This window comes from Myiozetetes cayanensis, unplaced genomic scaffold (assembly GCF_022539395.1).
Source record: "Myiozetetes cayanensis isolate MyiCay16 unplaced genomic scaffold, myiCay2020 scf2-11, whole genome shotgun sequence".
NCBI lineage: Eukaryota > Metazoa > Chordata > Aves > Passeriformes > Tyrannidae > Myiozetetes > Myiozetetes cayanensis.
Window position 1 is genome coordinate 88,195,445 of NW_026087411.1, and position 18,801 is coordinate 88,214,245.

The window sequence follows — 18,801 nt, forward strand, 5'->3', positions numbered from 1 at the left end:
TGACTGTGAGTTAAGCCTCCTGAGAGGAACTTGAGATAAGATAAAGGTGGTACTATTGTCTAATCATCTCAGGTTTAAGGTGAAGTAAACAAGGCTAGGAGGAGGCCATAGACCACAGACTTATTTGCACACTGTCCCCCTCCTATGAGAGTCTGGACTGCCTCTCTTTTTCTTCTCTCAAACAGTTCTAGGACTGGATGCATAATTTTTGTCTTTTACAACACATTACATCTACTACACAGCTTCTTTCCCATCCCTGTTTGTTCCTCAGTGATGTATTATCCCTACTACCCTAACTGAGTACATAAATTTATTTTTTTTTTCAGTGGGATTAGTGAATGATTAGCATGATTGCTAAAGTAGACTGATTTTGAAGCAGAAAATCCTATCAGTTGAGATGCTTGGATTGATGGATTCAACCTAAAATCAGTTTTCCTTCAACTTAATACACTGAATCAAAGGAGTAGTGCTTCTGATTAAGAGTAAACTCACACAGAGAAAAATTGTAAATCAAAGTCTTCCTTTTTGGAAGGCGTTATTGTTATTAAAGTTTACTGTACCATGAAATAAGACTGTACTTTCTTTCAAACCTTTCTGGCAACCCTTATTATGAAGAAGACACTTATATATGAAAGTTTTTACTCCAGGAAGAGACTTTACAAAAAGCGTTCATGTTGTGACTCAAAAAATAAAGTGAATAATCAAGATTACAGATGGGAATGTTTACAAAATCATTCAGTTCTTCATGCTGCCACTGCATAATCATGCTTAGAATTTGTAATGATTTTTTTTTATTTCAAAGTTGCCTGATAAGAAAATGTAGTATTTTTTACATCCTGCTCCACTTAGCCAGAAAGATTGCCTAATGCCTAGTTTAAAATTCCGATTATCAATTTCTTGCTCCAAGTCATATGTTTTTCTTATACCTAACATCCTAACTTGTACTAAGATAGCATTCTTTCTAAACAAGTCCATCTAATCAGTTGTAGAAAGTTTGTTCAGTGGACTAACACAGAAGATACTTTGAGTATTCATGTAGCAAAAGAGTACAGAACTGCTTATAGCAGTACTTAGTGGAATTAATATTTTACGGAAATAGAGGTCAATATATTCCCTTGATGTTAGCTCTTTATCAAAGTCTTAATACTGAAACTTCAGTGGGCAGTCACATCTGTGATATATCAGTGTTGACTCTTCATCCAGGATGATGGTTGAGGCCACTTAGAGATGCTGGAGAGGCAGAGGTTACACAGCTGCATCCCCAGGACCTGCCACTTAACTGATTCCTGCAAAAGCAGTATCTGGAAGCAGTGAACGACAGAGAAAATCATTAGGGGTCCTTCCCAGGAGTTCCTCCTTACACTTATAGCTGATCCATAGCATCATTTTTTCTCTGATTTTAATGAAATGTTAAATATATTTTTATTAACTCTAATAATTCTTCTGTGGTTTTGGGACTATTGGTATATTAGCTATTTTTCTGATAGCAATCTTCCTGAGCAGGTCCAATACTTCGCTACCACTGAAGGTCTGATTGTTTACTTCATTTTTTTCATTGAACCTTTTAAAAAATTAGTTAAACTTTAACTGTTTGTTACATTATGTGTAACAGTTTTGTCATAGAAGACCTAGCAAAAAAAGGCAACAATTCTAAAATTGGCACAAGTTGAAAGCTCTCTTTTATAAAGAAAAAAATAAAAGTATTCTAAAATATTTTTAACATAAGGAAGTAAAAAAAATAATCTTCTAAAGCCATTCTTTTTCTTTTCACACTGCAACATAATGGTAAAACTGTCCTTCCTCTCTCCTCTTCAGTAACATTTACAGCACACTATTTAAGCCTGGTGGAGCCCCTGGTGGTCTAGTGGTAAAGGCGCGGCGCTGTCACCACCGAGGCCCGGGTTCGATTCCCGGTCAGGGCCACTCCCGGGCAGGTGGGGCTCGTTAGCCCTTAAAGGCAACCCATCTACGTCCTAAGGACCTCGCTGCCACCGTCCAAGCTCGCTTGGCCCCGGCAGATGAACCTTAGGATTAAAGGGTGGGCTCAGTTCCGCGCACACTGTGTCTCACCTAAAAAATCCAATGCGCAGGCTGGAAGGTGTAAAGACCTTCCCCGGATCTTCGCTCGCGAAGACTGGCCATTATTTAAGCCTGGTACAGGAAAAGGTGACGTTTAGTTTATCTTCCTAAAATGTATGAAATAACATATTAAAAAAATATTATGTCCTCATGAAACTTATACATGACTATAGGAGAGTGTCAGCCAAGACATCAAAAAGAAATCAAATGCAACAGAATACTACTGATCAGTCCTCCTAGCCCCATTCTAAGAGAATGACAGAGGGAAAACAGTCTCAAGACTAAGCAAAAAATGCTCAATTTGAGCTCCTAGGGCAGAATCTAGAAAGCTAACATATAACCTACCCTTTCTGCAAAGAATGTTACCCATACCATCCAGTAGGCTTGGATCCTAAAAATGTGAAAAAATTTGTCTACTTTTACCTTCAGTATCTAATTTCTTTCTCTCTGTCGCTGTTTCATTAAGGGAAAAAAACCCCTACTATTATTCATTATTTGGAATTGAGAGAAATATGATTAGAGTCTCTGACCTTCTCATTATCAGAAGAGAAAGTCTGGAAAATACTAAAAAACCCGAGTCTTCAATCTATGTTCCTCCCAAACGAAGAATTGATTGGGTCTGTGTACTGGGTCTGGTTAGGAACTAATTTTCTTCACAAAAGCTCTTACAGTGCTGTGTTTTAGATTTGTGACTACAGCAGTGTTACCAACACAGGAATGTTACTGTGCAGTGCTTGTATATTACTGAGGCCACCTCTGTTGCTCATTTTACCCTTCCAGTGAGTTGGCTGGATTGGACAAGAAGCTGGGTGTAGACAGTGCTGGAACAGCTGACCCCACTGGACCAAAACGATATCCCATTATCCCATTTACGTTATAGTCAGTAAGAAAAGCCTGGAGATATTTTTCCTAAAGTAGCTGTTGCTCAGAGACCACATGGGCATTGGTGGGAGGTGGAGAGTGATTGCTTTTGCATCCCTTACTGTATTTTATTTTTTTTTTGTAACTCACAAAATTTTCCTTATCATGGCCCACCAGCTTTCTCAGTTTTGCCTTTCCAATTCTCTATGTAAATCAAATTTCAAGATATACATTCTTTTCTTTACTTTTGTTATTAGAATTTTGTTACTAATTTCGTTAGTAGAAGAGAAAGATGGTGCAGTGAAATTTTAAGTTTCCTTTCTTGTAGTTGTCATACTTTTAGACTAAGTTGCCATACGTGCTTTAAGTGAGAATGCAAATCTTAATATACATATTCCATGCAAATAAAAGTCTTTGAGACTTATGTGAATAAAAAATGCTACTGAAAAAGTACACGTGAAGTCATTCCTCCAGTGGTCATGTAATTGTGCAAACACTGCACATTCAAAGTGTGTGCTATGATGTAACACACAACTGTGTCTTCTGTAATACACTGTCAACTGTACCTTTTTGATCATAATGTTCCCAGAAGCATAGTAAGATTTATACTTTTAAACCTAATCTTTATTATCTGTTAAAAAGTGGACATAAAGGTATTAAGAACAAAAAACCTCTACAATTTCTACTTTTCTAAGCTTTCATTATATTATTCTTACACAAATAAATATTTAGTGAGTTTCTGCACTGAAAGATTGAAATATATACAATTTTGCTAAATTAAGAACAAGTAAAACAAAATTCTATGACTAAAACCAATTCAACCAATTCTTGAAATAGATATATCTTTTATTTAGTTTTTACAACTGAAAAGAAGTAAATGGAGAAGGAAGAAGAAAATTCACTTAATGAGGTTGAAAGCCATTCATTATACATCATCACATACCAGGCAGTGTAAATAAGCATGTAATCAAGTATAGGAGAAGACAAAAGATGAAATCCAAAAGCATCATATGAAAACAGGAAACAAGAAAGGGCAAATGAAAAGAGCAATATAGTTTGCAAAGTTCATTAAAAACTCTGCTCAAGGCAGTCTGTGATGAAGAAAGAGAAAGTACATGTGGTTAAGGGAGCACATGGCAAATTTCTCACTGTTGTGAAAGGATAATAACTTATTAGATACAATAGCTTTACTAAACTACTTTCTTTTTTATAATTCTAATTTTCTTCCTGTATTTCTATCTTTATCAGTATAGTGCTTCAGGCCGGTAGTAACTGAAATTTTCCCGCAGTAGAACAAGAAAAACTCGCTGGCTTCCACCCTTTCATTTTTTTTTCCAAAATTTTTTTTTTCCAAAATTTTTTCCATTTCTTATAAATGTCGTCATTTATAAGGCTAAAAGTACAGGGAAAAAACATTTGATTAATAGGTCATTCATAATATCAATTCAGTCCTTCAACCCTAGCAGACTTAAAAAATGACATTTTTCTGATAACAAAACACTATTTATTTCAAAGTGGATAACAAGACACTAAATTACTGTTAGCAAAACAGTGATGTCTGGAGAAATACTGTAATAACCCATTACAAATCCCACAGATGAAGAAATATCTCTGTGGCAGCCTTTAGCTTGAGCCTATTAATTTCTAAGACTACTGTAATGGCAATAACAGGATGGAAAGGAATAATCTGTTCTCTCAATATTTAACACTTATTTTAAAGGCCTGTTATAAAACCATCATATTAGTATTTCACAATTCACTAAGGTTATACTCTTTTAATCAAGGATTTAGTTCCCAAATTGTGAATAATTTTTAATTTTTTTGTCTCTTATATTTGACATCTCTACATTTTTCTTAATGGAATATATTGCCATTTTTAAGTGCGTCTTGCTGATAGAATGAGCCAATTCAAATTTAATAAAAATTAATAAGATTTACATTGATGTCATCTCTGAATCCCTGTATTTTTATAATATTGGAAATGCAAATGACATTTTTTTCAGAAACCATGTTCCAGAAAATAGCTATAGACACATACAATTTTGGTCAATATACTTAAAATCATACTATTTGTAAAGCAGTTAAAGTGATAGTCAAACTACAGCCTTTTTCCAATGTTAGAGTGATGTGTCTACTAAACGTAATTTTTATACGTTTGGTTTATGTGTTTAAAAATTGTTTAGTCAAAACTTTCTATTTCTGGAAAGTAGGGAACTAATAAGTGATTTTTCCATTATTATAGTAAAATATATTCAAATTCCTAATAGAGGGTCTAAAGGTTTTGGCAATCTCTGATTTTAAAACAAAACAAAACAAAACAAAAGCAAACAAAAACAAACAAACAAACAAAAACAAACAAAAACCCCTGAATTTTATTTATATTAACAAAACTGAAACACTCTTTATTCTACTGCCAATTTTTTAGGAATATTAACTTTCTTTATTGTGGATAACATTTATTCTTTTCCTTTGATATTTCCATACACTGATTTAATTCTTCATCTATGCATTTTTTTCATCTTGATGCTATGCTACTCTTCTCTAAAATAACTTTTTTTTTCATCTTAGTGCTATGCTACTTTTCTCTAAAATGACTTTCTTGTTTGACAACTCACTATGAAACTAATCTTCTGGTCCTGCAATGTCCTGAAAAATAATTAACACTTGTTCAGTTTTAATTTTTGTGGCTCTATTTGCATTAGTGTGGAGTAAAAATATTGTATCAAATTCCTGACATTGTCAGCTAAGAGAATTGCCTTACCAGACCTTTAGCAAAGTCTAGAGCTGTTGCTTTATGGGTTTTAATCACCTACATTTTTTACTTTTTTTTCGTTTACTTATCTGTTACTAGGAAAAACCTCCTCCCTTCCTCCGTCCCCCAGTTTCTCTGGTAACATGTGGTGTTCTAATTGGATAAGAAATGAAGGATCATATTTGGATCTCATCTTTCAAATTTACAAAAGATAGACTAATAAATATACAATGAATGGCAGGGAATAGCTGTGTACTTTCTCTCTATCCAATAGATTTTTATCACCAAATTCTTAGAAACAGTTGAAACCCAAAATGTTGCCAATTTAATACCATAATGATATGAGCAGCAAGCTAATGTATGTTTATTTTAATGTTAATATTTTTCTTCCTAAATTCTAGTTAAAAAAACTTTTACACTCCTGACGAAAGGCATGCCCAGCCTCATTTTGTACTGCAGAAACAATGATTTCTCTTTTAAATAAATTGAACTTACTTTCTTTAACAAAATAATTCATCTCTAAAATAAGAATATTAAACTAAACAGCTCTTTATTTGTTCCAGTATCACATCACACTACAGGGAGCGGGTTATCCTCTTATCTACTTGTTCTTGTCACATGAATTCTGAAAGGCAGGCAATACCTCCAAGATGTGATTAAGGAAGAATAGCAACACTGCTTTTACTGATTTTACTGGTATCTTCATATTTCACTGATTTTTTTTTTTTCAAAGACGTTAAATGGAAATTTTGTGTAATTCAGAAGTTAGGAAATTCATATTAATTATTGCTGTTGCTGTTCCTATTTTTGTCATTGCTTTTGTTGTGAGGTTTTTTTGTGGTTTATTGTTTGGTTGTTTTTCCCCTATAGACCTGCCAACAGCATTGTTTTTACCAAATTCTAACTGTTTTTGTCCGCTTTGGGAAACAAATATCAAAATATCAAAACTATATTAAGCAATTTCTTACTCTCGCTTTTTCATTATTCATAAGGGAATTTATAAATGCCATAGGCTTTGCATCTCAATTACAGGAAGATGTTATATAGGAAAGGGTGATAAATTGCCTATTCCAAATAACAATCAAGTTATGTTCCATGTTGTCTATCTCCTTCTCGGTAGGTCTTGACATCACCCCAAAAGAAGCAGCAAACACTGACCACTTTGTAGTCTTCGTGTTAAAATGAAAATCACTATTATTTCCTGAGGTTTTGGGGTTTTTTTACTTTCTACTTTTGTGTCTACATTATTATGCAGTTGTAAAACAGCATTAGGTCCTGTTCTGATGCATCATACTGCAAAATGGTAAGATAGTCTGGCATGTTCTAAGCCAGCAAGCACAGTCAGAATAAAAACTTATTCTGTGTCTTCTTAGTGTAAATAATAGAGATTCTGAAGCTGCCTGCTGTGGTACAGCAATCAGACTTCTGCTGTAATAGCTGTAAGTCTTATGGTGTATTTCTGCAAGATCTATAGAGTATCCCTCTGTTTTTCCTTAATCCTTTTTCTCTGGTTCTAATTCATCTTTTAGTGGAACTGACAAAACTGTTCTTGCAGTATTGGAAGATGTATTTGACTGTTGTGGTCCTTTGCTTACGTTTAAGAGGTTTTTTTGAAAGAAAAACACTGTAGAGCAATAATTCTCCTACATCTTCTCATTAAATTGTATAGCTTAAGGTCCACCTTGTCCAAAACAGTAGCAATGGTCATTGAAGTCAAGCAGCTAAAAGAGAAATGATGCACTTAATACCTGTCACTGTCAGAAAGAAATTCCAGACAGGGGAAGAATGAAGACAAAGAAAATTACAGAAAGGTCAGTTGCTTCTTTTAAAAGAACTTTCTAGAGGAAAAAACTGAAAGTGTCAATCTGCTTCCTAAAAAGATAGAAAGTAGTTGATGTACAATGCCAAGAAGTTTTCAACATCCTTTCTGTGTGACTGTAAGCAAAAAAAAATTACATTTCCCTGTCTATAAGAAAGATCCAAACACACAAAAAAAGAATAATCATAGAATCACAGTATTGCCAAATTTTGGGACCTCTCTAAACAGGGACAAAAAGTCAGGTTTAAAAAACATACGTTATTTATTCTGTGCAGGGTGCAAGTTGGACGTTTTCTACAAATCAAGTACACCAGGGGGTAAAAAGCAAAAGAATTTATACACTAAAGTATGCAAAAACCTACCTATCTAATGCATAGTTACCACCTACTTAATGCATCATTTAACTTGCTCAGCCTTATGTAATACTTGTTACTGTACCCACATGGGGCTTCCTCAGGAGTCTCTGCTTGAAACTGAGAAGGGGAGATCTCCCCAGATGACTACCAGGGACCCCCAGTGTTCATCTCAAGATGCACAGAATACAAGATTGTGTGTCAATATGATGTGATCTGCAGCTCCAGCACCACTAGGATATCCCTAGTTTGAAGGGGCCTGCAACAATCATAGAAGTCCAGCTCCTGGCCCTTCACATGATAGATCCAAGAATCTCACTGTGTGCCTTCAAGCACTGTCCAAATGCTTCTTGAACTGTTGGTGCTTGACCACTTCCCTGGGGACCCTTTTCCAGTGCCCAGCTGCCCTCTGGGTGAAGAACCTTTTCCTAGTGTCTAACTTAACCTACTCTAGTAGAGTTTCATGCCATTCCCTTGGGTCTTATCTCTGGTCACCAGATAGGAGATCAGTGCCTGAGCTTCTACTTCCCTTCATGAGGAAGTTGTAGACTGCAATGAGGTCTTCCCTCAGTCTCCTCTTCTCCAGGCTGAACAGAGCAAGTGACCTCAGCTGCTTCTCATACAGCTTCCCCTCAAGACCCTTCATCATCTTTGTAGATATTCCTTGGACAATTTCTAATAGTTTTATTTCTTCGTTATATTGTGACACCCAAAACTGAACATAGTACTCGAGGTAAGGCCGCACCAATGCAGGGCAGAGCAGGACAATCCGCACTCTCAACCAGCTGGTAATGCTTTGCCAATGCTCCCCAGCACACGGTTTGACGAACGTTGAGGGTGGATAGGGAGGGGAACTCCAGGCAAGAGGCTTTTCCTTTTACCTCTAGCTCTGGAGGGGAGAGGTGCTCCCTCCCCCTACCCCTACCACGAGGCATCCCATGGCCTTAGCAGAGACCACAGGACACGAGCAGCAGGTAGGGACAGAAGCAGAGAGACTTTATTGTTCTGGGTAATGACTTAAATACCTCCTGGGGGGATTACAGCGTGACCAGTGGGAGTTCAGGAGGTCTTACAACCAGCCAATGACAATAAGGGGTTAACAACCAATAGATGAGCTCTCAGTTATCTCTCAGACATTCCAAAGGTATAGGTAACCTTGGGAAGAAGAAGGGTTTACACAGAGAGTTATAAAACCATTTTGGAAGCATGTTCACTTTTAACAACATTAAAACTTCTGCTTTTTCTTATACACCAAAAGCCTGCTGCAACAATGGTTGGCACTCCTGGCTGCCAGGGCACTGCTGACTCATATTCAACTTGCCATCAACCAGGACCCCCAAGACCCTTTCCATGGCACTGCTTTCCAGAATCTCATTCCCCAGTCTGTACAAACATCCAAGGTTGTTCCATCCCAGTTACAGGATCTAGCACTTTTCCTTGTTGATTTTCATATTGTTGGTGATTGCCCAGTCCTCTAATTTGTTGAGGTATCTCTGTAGGGCCTCTCTGCCTTTGAGGGAGTCAACAGCTCCTTCCAATTTTGTATCATCAGCAAATTTAGTATTCTTTTGATCCTACATCCAAGTCATTTATGAAGATGTTGAAGAGCACAGAGCTTAAGATGGAGCCCTGTGGAACCCCACTAGTGACAGGTTGCCAGTCTGATGTTACCCCATTCACTATAACTCTTTGTGCCCAAACCAGTTGCTCACTCTCCACATGATTTGTTTATCCAGCTGTTTGATGGGCATTTTGTCCAGAAGGATACTGTGAGAGGCATTATCAAAGGCTTTACTGAAATCCAAAAATATTAAATCAGTTCGCTTCCCTTGATCAACTAGGTGTGTTACCTTGTCAGCAAAGGAAATCAGGTTTGACAAGCAGGACTTTCTCCTCATAAGCCATACTGGCTGTCTTGTCCTTCAGATGTATTTCAATAACTCCCAGAATAACCTTCTTCAAAATTTTAGCAGTCACAGAAGAATCTGGAATGCTTAGATGAAAATGCACTTTTCATATGTTTATTTCATAATTTCACATACACAATTTCAGATGTGGTATTTAGAAATGACTCAGAGCAGTTCAGAGTTGTTGACTTGTGGATAGATCAAATAACAGAAAGGTAGAAAAGAGCAGAGGTGAAGTATAGAACTGCCAGGACTTCCTTGAATTCTTGAAAAAATACTAGAGAAAATGTGAAGATGAACTATTTACAAGCATCTGAAGCTAACAAAAATATAATGTTCACTAGGTAACATGAATTTCTCAAGAAATGTGTGAAACCATTATAATTTCTGTTGTTAAGAGGTAATAAACCTTTGGGATAAGGAAGAAGTAGGTTGTACAAATCTTGAGTTCATCAGCATTTTTACAGGGAAACACAGGGAACACTGTCTCAATGAAACTATCAAGGAACAATATGTAACTCACTGGAAAAAAATAGTAAAAAGACGATAGTCATTCAGTGTGGGAAAGAACATCACTAGAAGTGTTTTGGGTCCACTCTTCATCAATATTCCTTATCAATGACCTGGATGATTGAATTAGGAATATTGTGGCTGAATATGCAGATGGCACCGATCTGGGAAAGAAACAGGAAAAACTCTAAAGTGTTTTGGAAAAAAAAAATTCAGCTGAGAAAAGATACATCCTCTTTGACAGTCACAAACAAATACATATAAATTGGGAGCAACCAGGAAGCAATTTGCAGAAACATATTCAGAGAATTCAAACTGAATGGGGTTCAGCCATGTATTGGTATTGTAGAAAGGAAATCTCTATGCTGAGATATTTGTCCAGGAGTTCTGCTTGTGTAAGAAGCTTTGTAATTCCCTGCCATATGTCAAGAGTGTACCAGCAGGGTCCTGCCAATCTGACTTTCCTTGATGACTTTGACTTCCAGGTTTCATCTCAGACCTACCAGGATGTCTGGTTGTTACTGTTCTGTGGCAAACCTGGTTACCAGCAATGGACCTGCTCAGCTTTTCTCATTTGGGTGCTGTGGGACTGTACTGCTTATCAGTGAGGTTTTGCCCTATTCTGCCTTGCTGTCATATTGCCTATACAAATAACAAAAGTTGATGAAATATATTAAATTAAACCTGTCTGAACACAGTACTTTAAAATATGGTATTTAGACATAGACTCTACATATAGAGTCAACACAGGACATGACTGGAATGTGTGTTGCTAACCATTAGCTATTTCACAAAAGCTATTAATATTTATTGCTCTAAAAGATTTGTGCCTCTGTATGGAGCTGTAGGTATTCAGATTTTCATTGTGACACACTGAAAAAAGTTGTTATCTATAATGCTACAGGTAATTGTTGAATGAAAATTATTGAAAAGCACTGGTATTCAGTAACTAGTGACCAAACTGTTAGAGAACAACTTATCATTAAAGAACTCAGTTTAATCTTAAGATTTGTTACTCTCTAAATATGTCAGACAATTTACATTTGGGTACACAGGGTGATTCTATGATGGACTGCATTCATGCAATGGAAATAACAATGCCCTTTAACTCTCCTGTGTTGGAGCATTAACTGAAGCATATGTAGGTAAAAATGAATCTCCAGGATTGACTAGCCCTTGCAAATATATCAGTGAAGAGAAATTAATGTGCCTGTGCCAAGGCACAGAGGTGACTAGGACAAACTGACCAACAGTAATTGCTTAGTAAAAGCTTAGAAGAGCTCCAGGAAAGGATGTGGATTCAGGCCTATAAAGGGCATGCTTTTGATTCTGCAAGGTCTGCCTGTGAGGTCTGTCCACTGGGGACTATATGAATCACAACTGATCTCAGAGTAAATCCATCGGTAGCCTAGATGAAATCACTCTTTGTTGCCTATGTCAGGTGCATCAGCTTGCCATGATTATCACATTAGTTTTTACAGTAAGCAATTTAATATGTCTGAGGCAGAACTTCTGGAGTATCAAGGATATTTTAAAATGTATATGTATTTGTTGATACCAAATTGAGTAAATGGTAAGAAAGTGGACTGACTGCTATTTAAGACTCCTCTCCAGACTCAGTTGAGCTTAAACGATGTATACTAGTTTTTGCTGAAAAAATATGTTTGCAGTCCTATCAGAAAATCATAATATAAAATTCAAAGTGAGTTGTAATGATTACTTTTCAGCTTCCAGTAGAGTTTTTTGAGAAATATCCAGTGAAACGTTATTTCATCAGGAAATGCTGACATGACGGGATAGAAACTGATTTTTGGCCTAGAAGCTTTTTTTTTTTCACTTATCATTCAGTTGAGGAAACTTTGTAAAATATTTAAAACTCTTGAAATTCTTCACTTAAAACCTAAATGACAGCAAATTGAATTGCAAATCTGTATAAATTATTTTGCCTTGAATTATTTATTTATTTAAAAACTGAAATATGTAGGAAAGAAATTGATGTACAAATACCCTAAATACTCATGATAGTGCATTCTTATAACATCTTTACGTTTCTTATAGATTATGTGTACATAAACACAAGTTGTGAGTTGTCCCCAAGATGGACTGAGAAATAAAACAATATGCAAGAAGGATACAACAGAGAAAATTGCATCTTGATACAACAGAGAAAATTGTATCTTCCTCTGTATCTCCTATAGTTGTGACTGGTTGCTTCAATACAGCAATCATACCTATTTATTAGAGGAGCTGGTCACTATAAAATACTTTCCTATTGTATTGTCTGAGACAAGAGCATTATTTGTTTTCCTTACCTTTCATGGTGTGGTGGGTTGACCCTGGCTGGATACCAGGTACCCATCAAAGCCACTCTTATCACTCCCCTCCTCAAATGGACAGCTGAGAGAATGTATAAGGAAAGGCTCATGAGGACTGATAAGGACTGGGAGAGATCACTTATTGTCACTGTAAAAACAGACTCAATTTGGAGCAATTAACTGAATTTATTACTAATCAAAATAAGAGCAGGACAATGAGAAGAAAAACAAAATCTTAAAAACACCTTCCCCCCATCCCTATCTCACAGGGAGTGAGGATTACAGTCAGTTCATCACAAGTTGTTTCTGCTGCTGCTCAGGGAGAGGTGTCCTTCCCCTGCTCAAGTCAGGATCACAAGTCCTACCAGGAAAAGCTGCCCCAGTGTGGGCTTCTCTTTCCATAGGTCCAAAGGTCCCTGCCAGGAGCCTCCTCCAGCATGGACCTCACACAGGTTCACAGCCTTCACTTGGGCATCCACCTGCTCTGGTGTGGAGCAAACCCACAGGCTGCAGGTGGATCTCTGCACCCATGCTGACTTTCATGGGCTTCAGGGAAGCAGAGCTGCTTCACCATGGTCTTCACCACAGGCTGCAAGGGAACCTCAGCTGCAGTGCCTGGAGCACCTCTTCACTGACCTTGGGGTCAACAAAACTGTTCTCACATATTCTCACTCCTCTGAGCACCATTACATCTGCACAATAACTTTTTTTCCTCTTAAATATTATCACAGAGGGGTTACTGCCACCCCTGACTGGCTCAGCATTGCTCAGCGGTGGGTGCGTCCTGGAGCTGGCTGGCACTGGCTCTGTTGGACGTTTCTTGCAGAAGCCACCCCTGTAGCTCCCCTGCTACCAAAACCTGGCCATGCAAAAACAATATGCATGCAAAAGTGATGAAAAATTTTTATATTTTGTATAATTTTTGCAACAACAACAACAACATTTTTTATATTTGAAATTCTAGAGGACCCGAGGAAAAGTAGAATTTCATTCTGATAGGTGCTGAATAAGAAAAACAATAGTAATCAGTCTATTCCAAAAGTTAAATTAATAAAGTGGCTTGTACGTAACTATTATCACATCCAGTATAAATAAGGAGAGATTGGCAACCCATTAGTATGCATGAATCTTAATGATAATTAATTAAATTCTGGCATTTCTTTCTTTCAATCTGTTTAAGCTTTTCCCAGATGTAATTTTAACAGGAACTATATAACTTTTTTCCCAGAAGTCGTATTTGTTCAATAAGAGTGAATGAATGCACATCAAATCCTGCTGGTTCTGACAATAACCCTTAATGTGAGGATTCAGTTAACAGCTTCAGATGTACCTGCCATCCAGAATACAAGGAGCCATGTAGTGAAATTGCCATAAATCACTGTGTGGCTGGACTATGTCAGAATGGATCACAATGCAATGATCTCCCTAGAGAGCTTGTGTCACAATCTGACTAGTAAAAACCACTTTTGTCATGAGTAATTTGGATTTGTCAGAAAGAAATGTTTCAAGAATGTAAATGGGGCATTACTGAAAAAAAAAATTAAAAAATTAGTTTGTTGCTAAATTTCCATTATCTAAATTTATTAAGTAAATTGATATCTGTAGCAGAAAAATATACCTATACTTGCTAATTTCTTTTTACAAGAAATAATGCATTCTTAAATTCTGCAGCTGAATCTGTTTTGATGAGAAACTATTCAAAACTAGATGTTAAATATCAAAATTGAGCCATGGACCCATCACCCTTTTTTCTTGAATTTAGTATAGTAACTTCAGGTATATTGCCCAAGCTGCAATACTTTGATAATTAATTCAAATCACAGAAATAAAAGCATACATAGGTTAAGAACTTTTTTATGAATATTCATTTTTATTTTGTCAAAGGAAAAAACCTGTTGGTTTTTCTATATTCGTTATCTCTACTTAGATGACAGTCACATAACCACATGTAACAACTATACATATATCTATCTGGGTATAGCTATAGCCATCATTGATCAGTGTTTCCATTTTACTATTTTGCCATAATTTTTTATATTAGTTTTATGTGGTACTTCAGTAAGCAGATGTTAACAGCTATTTGCAAAGGCAAAAATGAAAGACTTAAATTTTTAATAGCAGTCAACAGGGAGGAAAACTTCAGCTGTGTGAGAATGTTGCACAGCTGGTGTTTGGGGTGGAATTGAAATATAGCTTGAAGACACCTTTCTGCATCCTCTGATTTAGAAACCAAAGTGACTGCATGTGTAGGGCAATTTTAATATGTATTGTCTTGTATTTATGCCTCAAAGGGTTGTTCTACAAGGAAGAATTTCTAAAGTGCATCGTGTTCTAGCAACCTACCCTGATGGTCACAAGTTTCTGTCTTACATCTTGTAACAAGATGTTCAAAAATTAAAAAATCTTCCAGATCAGAAGCTCTTCAGTCATGCTTTAAGAACATGGTTTACATTTCCTTTAATTTGAAGACTATGCTAAACTAGGTCCAAGCAGGACTGAATTTTTAAAATTGCGTATTTTTTTTTTCTGAATCTACACTTAATGAATGTTATTAAAACAAAATTGTGTTTAGTTTTTAAAGCTATCACATTATACTGTAGGAATACAGATTTGTTTGAACATCTTTGACCAAAGACTCTTTTTCTCCTTTTTTTTCTAAGACACTGACGAATACAAAGTCAGATATGGGGTAACTCTAAGGCACAATAAAATCTGTTCTGGCAATGCCTATGCTACTGAAACATGACATTACTTTATAAATATTTTTTAAAATTAAATGTGAAGTTCAGATCTTCAGCCAGACTTGGTATCTAAGTTTGTAAGACGTTGCAATTAACGATATTTAACTCGCTGAACCAAATCTCTGGTTTAAGTCTCTAGAGGCTTTTCATGCTGTAGTTGTTAAATTATAATACACTGATCCAGTCTGTTTTGACATTTGTTGTGCCAAAAATATTTAGAAAATTTTTAAGTACTCAGTTAGTAGGAGACCAGAAAATTATACTTATTATACTTTAACTCACTGAGGGTTTATGACCAAAGCTGCAAGTTAAATGTCCAAAATTTGAAACTTCACACTTATATTCAGAATTGGATACTGGCTCCACACACATGGATTGATTTTTCAATTGTTTTATATTAATTAATTAAGTATTTTTATTTGATTTGATTTTTTCCAGTGAAACAAATATATACTTGCAATTTTTTGTTGGGTATGTTCAAAAATAAAGATGCTGTTATCAATGAAAATTATGATTTTTCTTGCTGGATGATGGCTTCAGAAACTATTTCACAGCAAATATACCTAAAGTGTAAAATGTAGTTTAATTTTTTATCTTTGCAATTTATTTTTTTAAATTTTGTGCATACATACACCTCAATAGGAAACACAGATGCTTAATTTTCACAAGATTAGGTATCTTATTAACTGTAAGTTAACTGGCTCAAAAAATCAGTTCCAATATGCTGTCAAACATGTCTGTTCTTGTAATACCTGCTTTATAAGAGAATGTATTGGGACAATTTCTTTTTTTTATCAGTTTAGAAACATAGGATCTTTTCTTAGTGTGGTGACAGAACATCACACTAAAAATGAGAAGCCTTTTATCAACAGTGTTCTCACTGATGTATCAATAAAAATAGAAATTTTGTGTAAAACCACTTGAAGAATTCTATCTAATTCTCTTGAAGAGCCATTGTGTCTTGAATATATTTTATTACTGTTGTAAGAAAAGCCTTACCATTGGTTTTATTATTATCATTATGACTTTGTTCCATTTAGAATTGCTTTGTACATGAAATTGCAACTTTCAAAGAAACTGGAATATTTTACCCTATAGTAAATATGATTTTGAAACATAAGAAGAGAAAATTACATAGTAAATTGGTCTATCACTTGTCTGTTTTTCCAGACTGAATGTGGTAGTAAATTTCTTATGTTGTCTGTTACTCTATTTTTCATCAGGTTTTACAGGTCAATTCTGTGAAGCAGATGTTGCTGCCTGTCTATCACAGCCATGTGGAGCCTCCAGCATCTGTAAAGACACATTGGATGGCTATCTTTGTTTCTGCGCACCTGGCTTTATAGGTGGGTTCAAAGTGGTGTTGTTTAACATGTTTAAATCAGTCCTAATCCAGAGAAAAGAAGGTTATTCAAAAGTAGCAACAGATATAATTTAGCAGTGTGCCTCTGATTCAGGCAGAAAAAACTTTTATTTCCTGACGCACAAAAGTACTTGGCTGTGTAAGAGTATTCAGCTGTAAAAAATTCTGACTACAAGGGACTGTTTCCACTCCAATAATTATTTATATGATTTTAGACATGGTGTCTGTCTTACACTGATGTGATTTGAACTCCCAGCCATATGCAAGTTGGTCTTAATTTATCTGCTTTGTGCTCTCTGTAATAAGAAGTCTACAGTAACAAGGGCCTCAACTGCCAAATATACATCCAAGATCCTGGGCAGGTTTAACTACACATGCTTAAATATACATTGTGTGTGATCGTCATTAATCTGACTAGATTAAAATTAGTTTGGCTATGTCAGCATACTATCATGTAAAAAAAAAATCTTTCTAGTTACAGAGACATATATTTTTGATAAGCTATGTGATGAAATAATCAAGGGCAGTAGGAATTCCCTGAGTGGTAGATCAGCCCTGCAACCCAGATTCATCCTGTCTAACTCCAGGGACTTGGACAGGGCTCCTAAAACAGGAGTAAGATGACATTACAATCTCTCTCAATAGTCAAGGAGGACACAGACAACCAGAGGAATTCAGATCTTTAGTAGACTCCATACCTCTTAACTTTTTGCTCTACATCCTAATGTAGGCATCCATTTGGGTGAAACAATCTGTAATTTAATAGCTGTAGTATTTGTGTCTTTAATGTAATGAAATGTTGTAGCCTGTTTCTATGGTTGGTTTATTATTATCATTATATATAAAGTAAAATTGTACAATGTTACTTGTGATAATTCTTTGTGAGGTCTTCTTTTATTGGAATGTTTGTTTCAATTCTTATACTTGTATCTAAATAAGAATAGATTAGTATTTTTATTCTATACTTTTTCTGTGGCCAAATAAAACCTTCATAGCCCTTCTGAAGCAGTCAGAAGGTTTTTACCTGTCTTTTAGGCATAAGTAATAATAAATTTGATGTCATTATTAGCTGTTTGGATAATTCATATACAAAATGCAAATACTTTCTGAGCTTCTTTCTACCTCAAAGACCAGAAAAAAAAATTAGATACAACATTTACAACTAGAAATCAGCATCTACATTTTTTCCTTCATATATTTAGAAACACGTGTCAATATCTAACTTGTTAAATATTCATTTAATAAAAATGAAAATATGTGTCCATAATGAAAATCTTTTCCAATACTACCGCCAGAGATCTTCATAACAAACCCATAAATTAATAAATCAATGAAAAAATAATATTAGAGAAAATACTGATATTTTGATATTTGGACTTAGATACCATACTTAAGACTTTTGTGATGTTTTAGGAAAACTCAAGACTTTATTGCCCTTAAAATATGAAATATGCACATTTTGGGCTACATTTATAAATTAATCTTTAAAAATTTCATCAGATCCTTAGTTGAACATTATGTTCTATATATACATTCTATTTTTGCCTTTAATCACCAAGAAATAAATTCCCTGAAGACAATTTATGGCTTATTGGTAAAAGTTCTCTAACCTCAGTTATTTTGTTGTTGCTGCTTGAACTGGTGACTCACCAGTGATGTGTTCCTACTGAAGTGAAACCTTCACTTGTTTCCAGGTCATAACTGCGAGATTGAAGTGGATGAGTGCCTTAGTGGCCCTTGTCACAATGGAGCTACTTGTGTTGATCATCTGAATGCCTTCAGTTGCATCTGTAAGGATGGATTCGAAGGTATTAAAAAATCCACAGAACTATAACTTAGTAAATCCACTTTGAGTTTTACACTAACCTTTTAACATATTGGACGAGATCCATATATGCTTATATGGGTGTCATCTGAAGTTATAAACGTGTCAATTAGGGAAACTGCATCTTGACTAAATTATCTATTTAGTTTTCATGACAGACAGGATCTGAGTGTTTGCTGCTGACTAGTGGCTTGGCTGTTGAAAACAGATTTGTGGGATTCAGTGAAATTTTGCAAATAGGAGATACTATTTTCTGCATTCTTTATAAACATTTGA

At 35.6% G+C, this 18,801-nt stretch overlaps 1 protein-coding gene across 1 annotated transcript in view; it reads left to right on the plus strand.

Moving 5' to 3' along the window:
* LOC126640159 (protein eyes shut homolog) overlaps positions 1-18,801 on the plus strand; it is a 673,551-nt gene that overhangs the window by 114,193 nt on the left and 540,557 nt on the right. The window contains exons 6-7 of the mRNA XM_050315721.1: positions 16,561-16,683; positions 18,395-18,508. Of these exons, the coding sequence (XP_050171678.1) occupies positions 16,561-16,683; positions 18,395-18,508 (237 nt within the window). The remainder of the gene's footprint in view (positions 1-16,560; positions 16,684-18,394; positions 18,509-18,801) is intronic.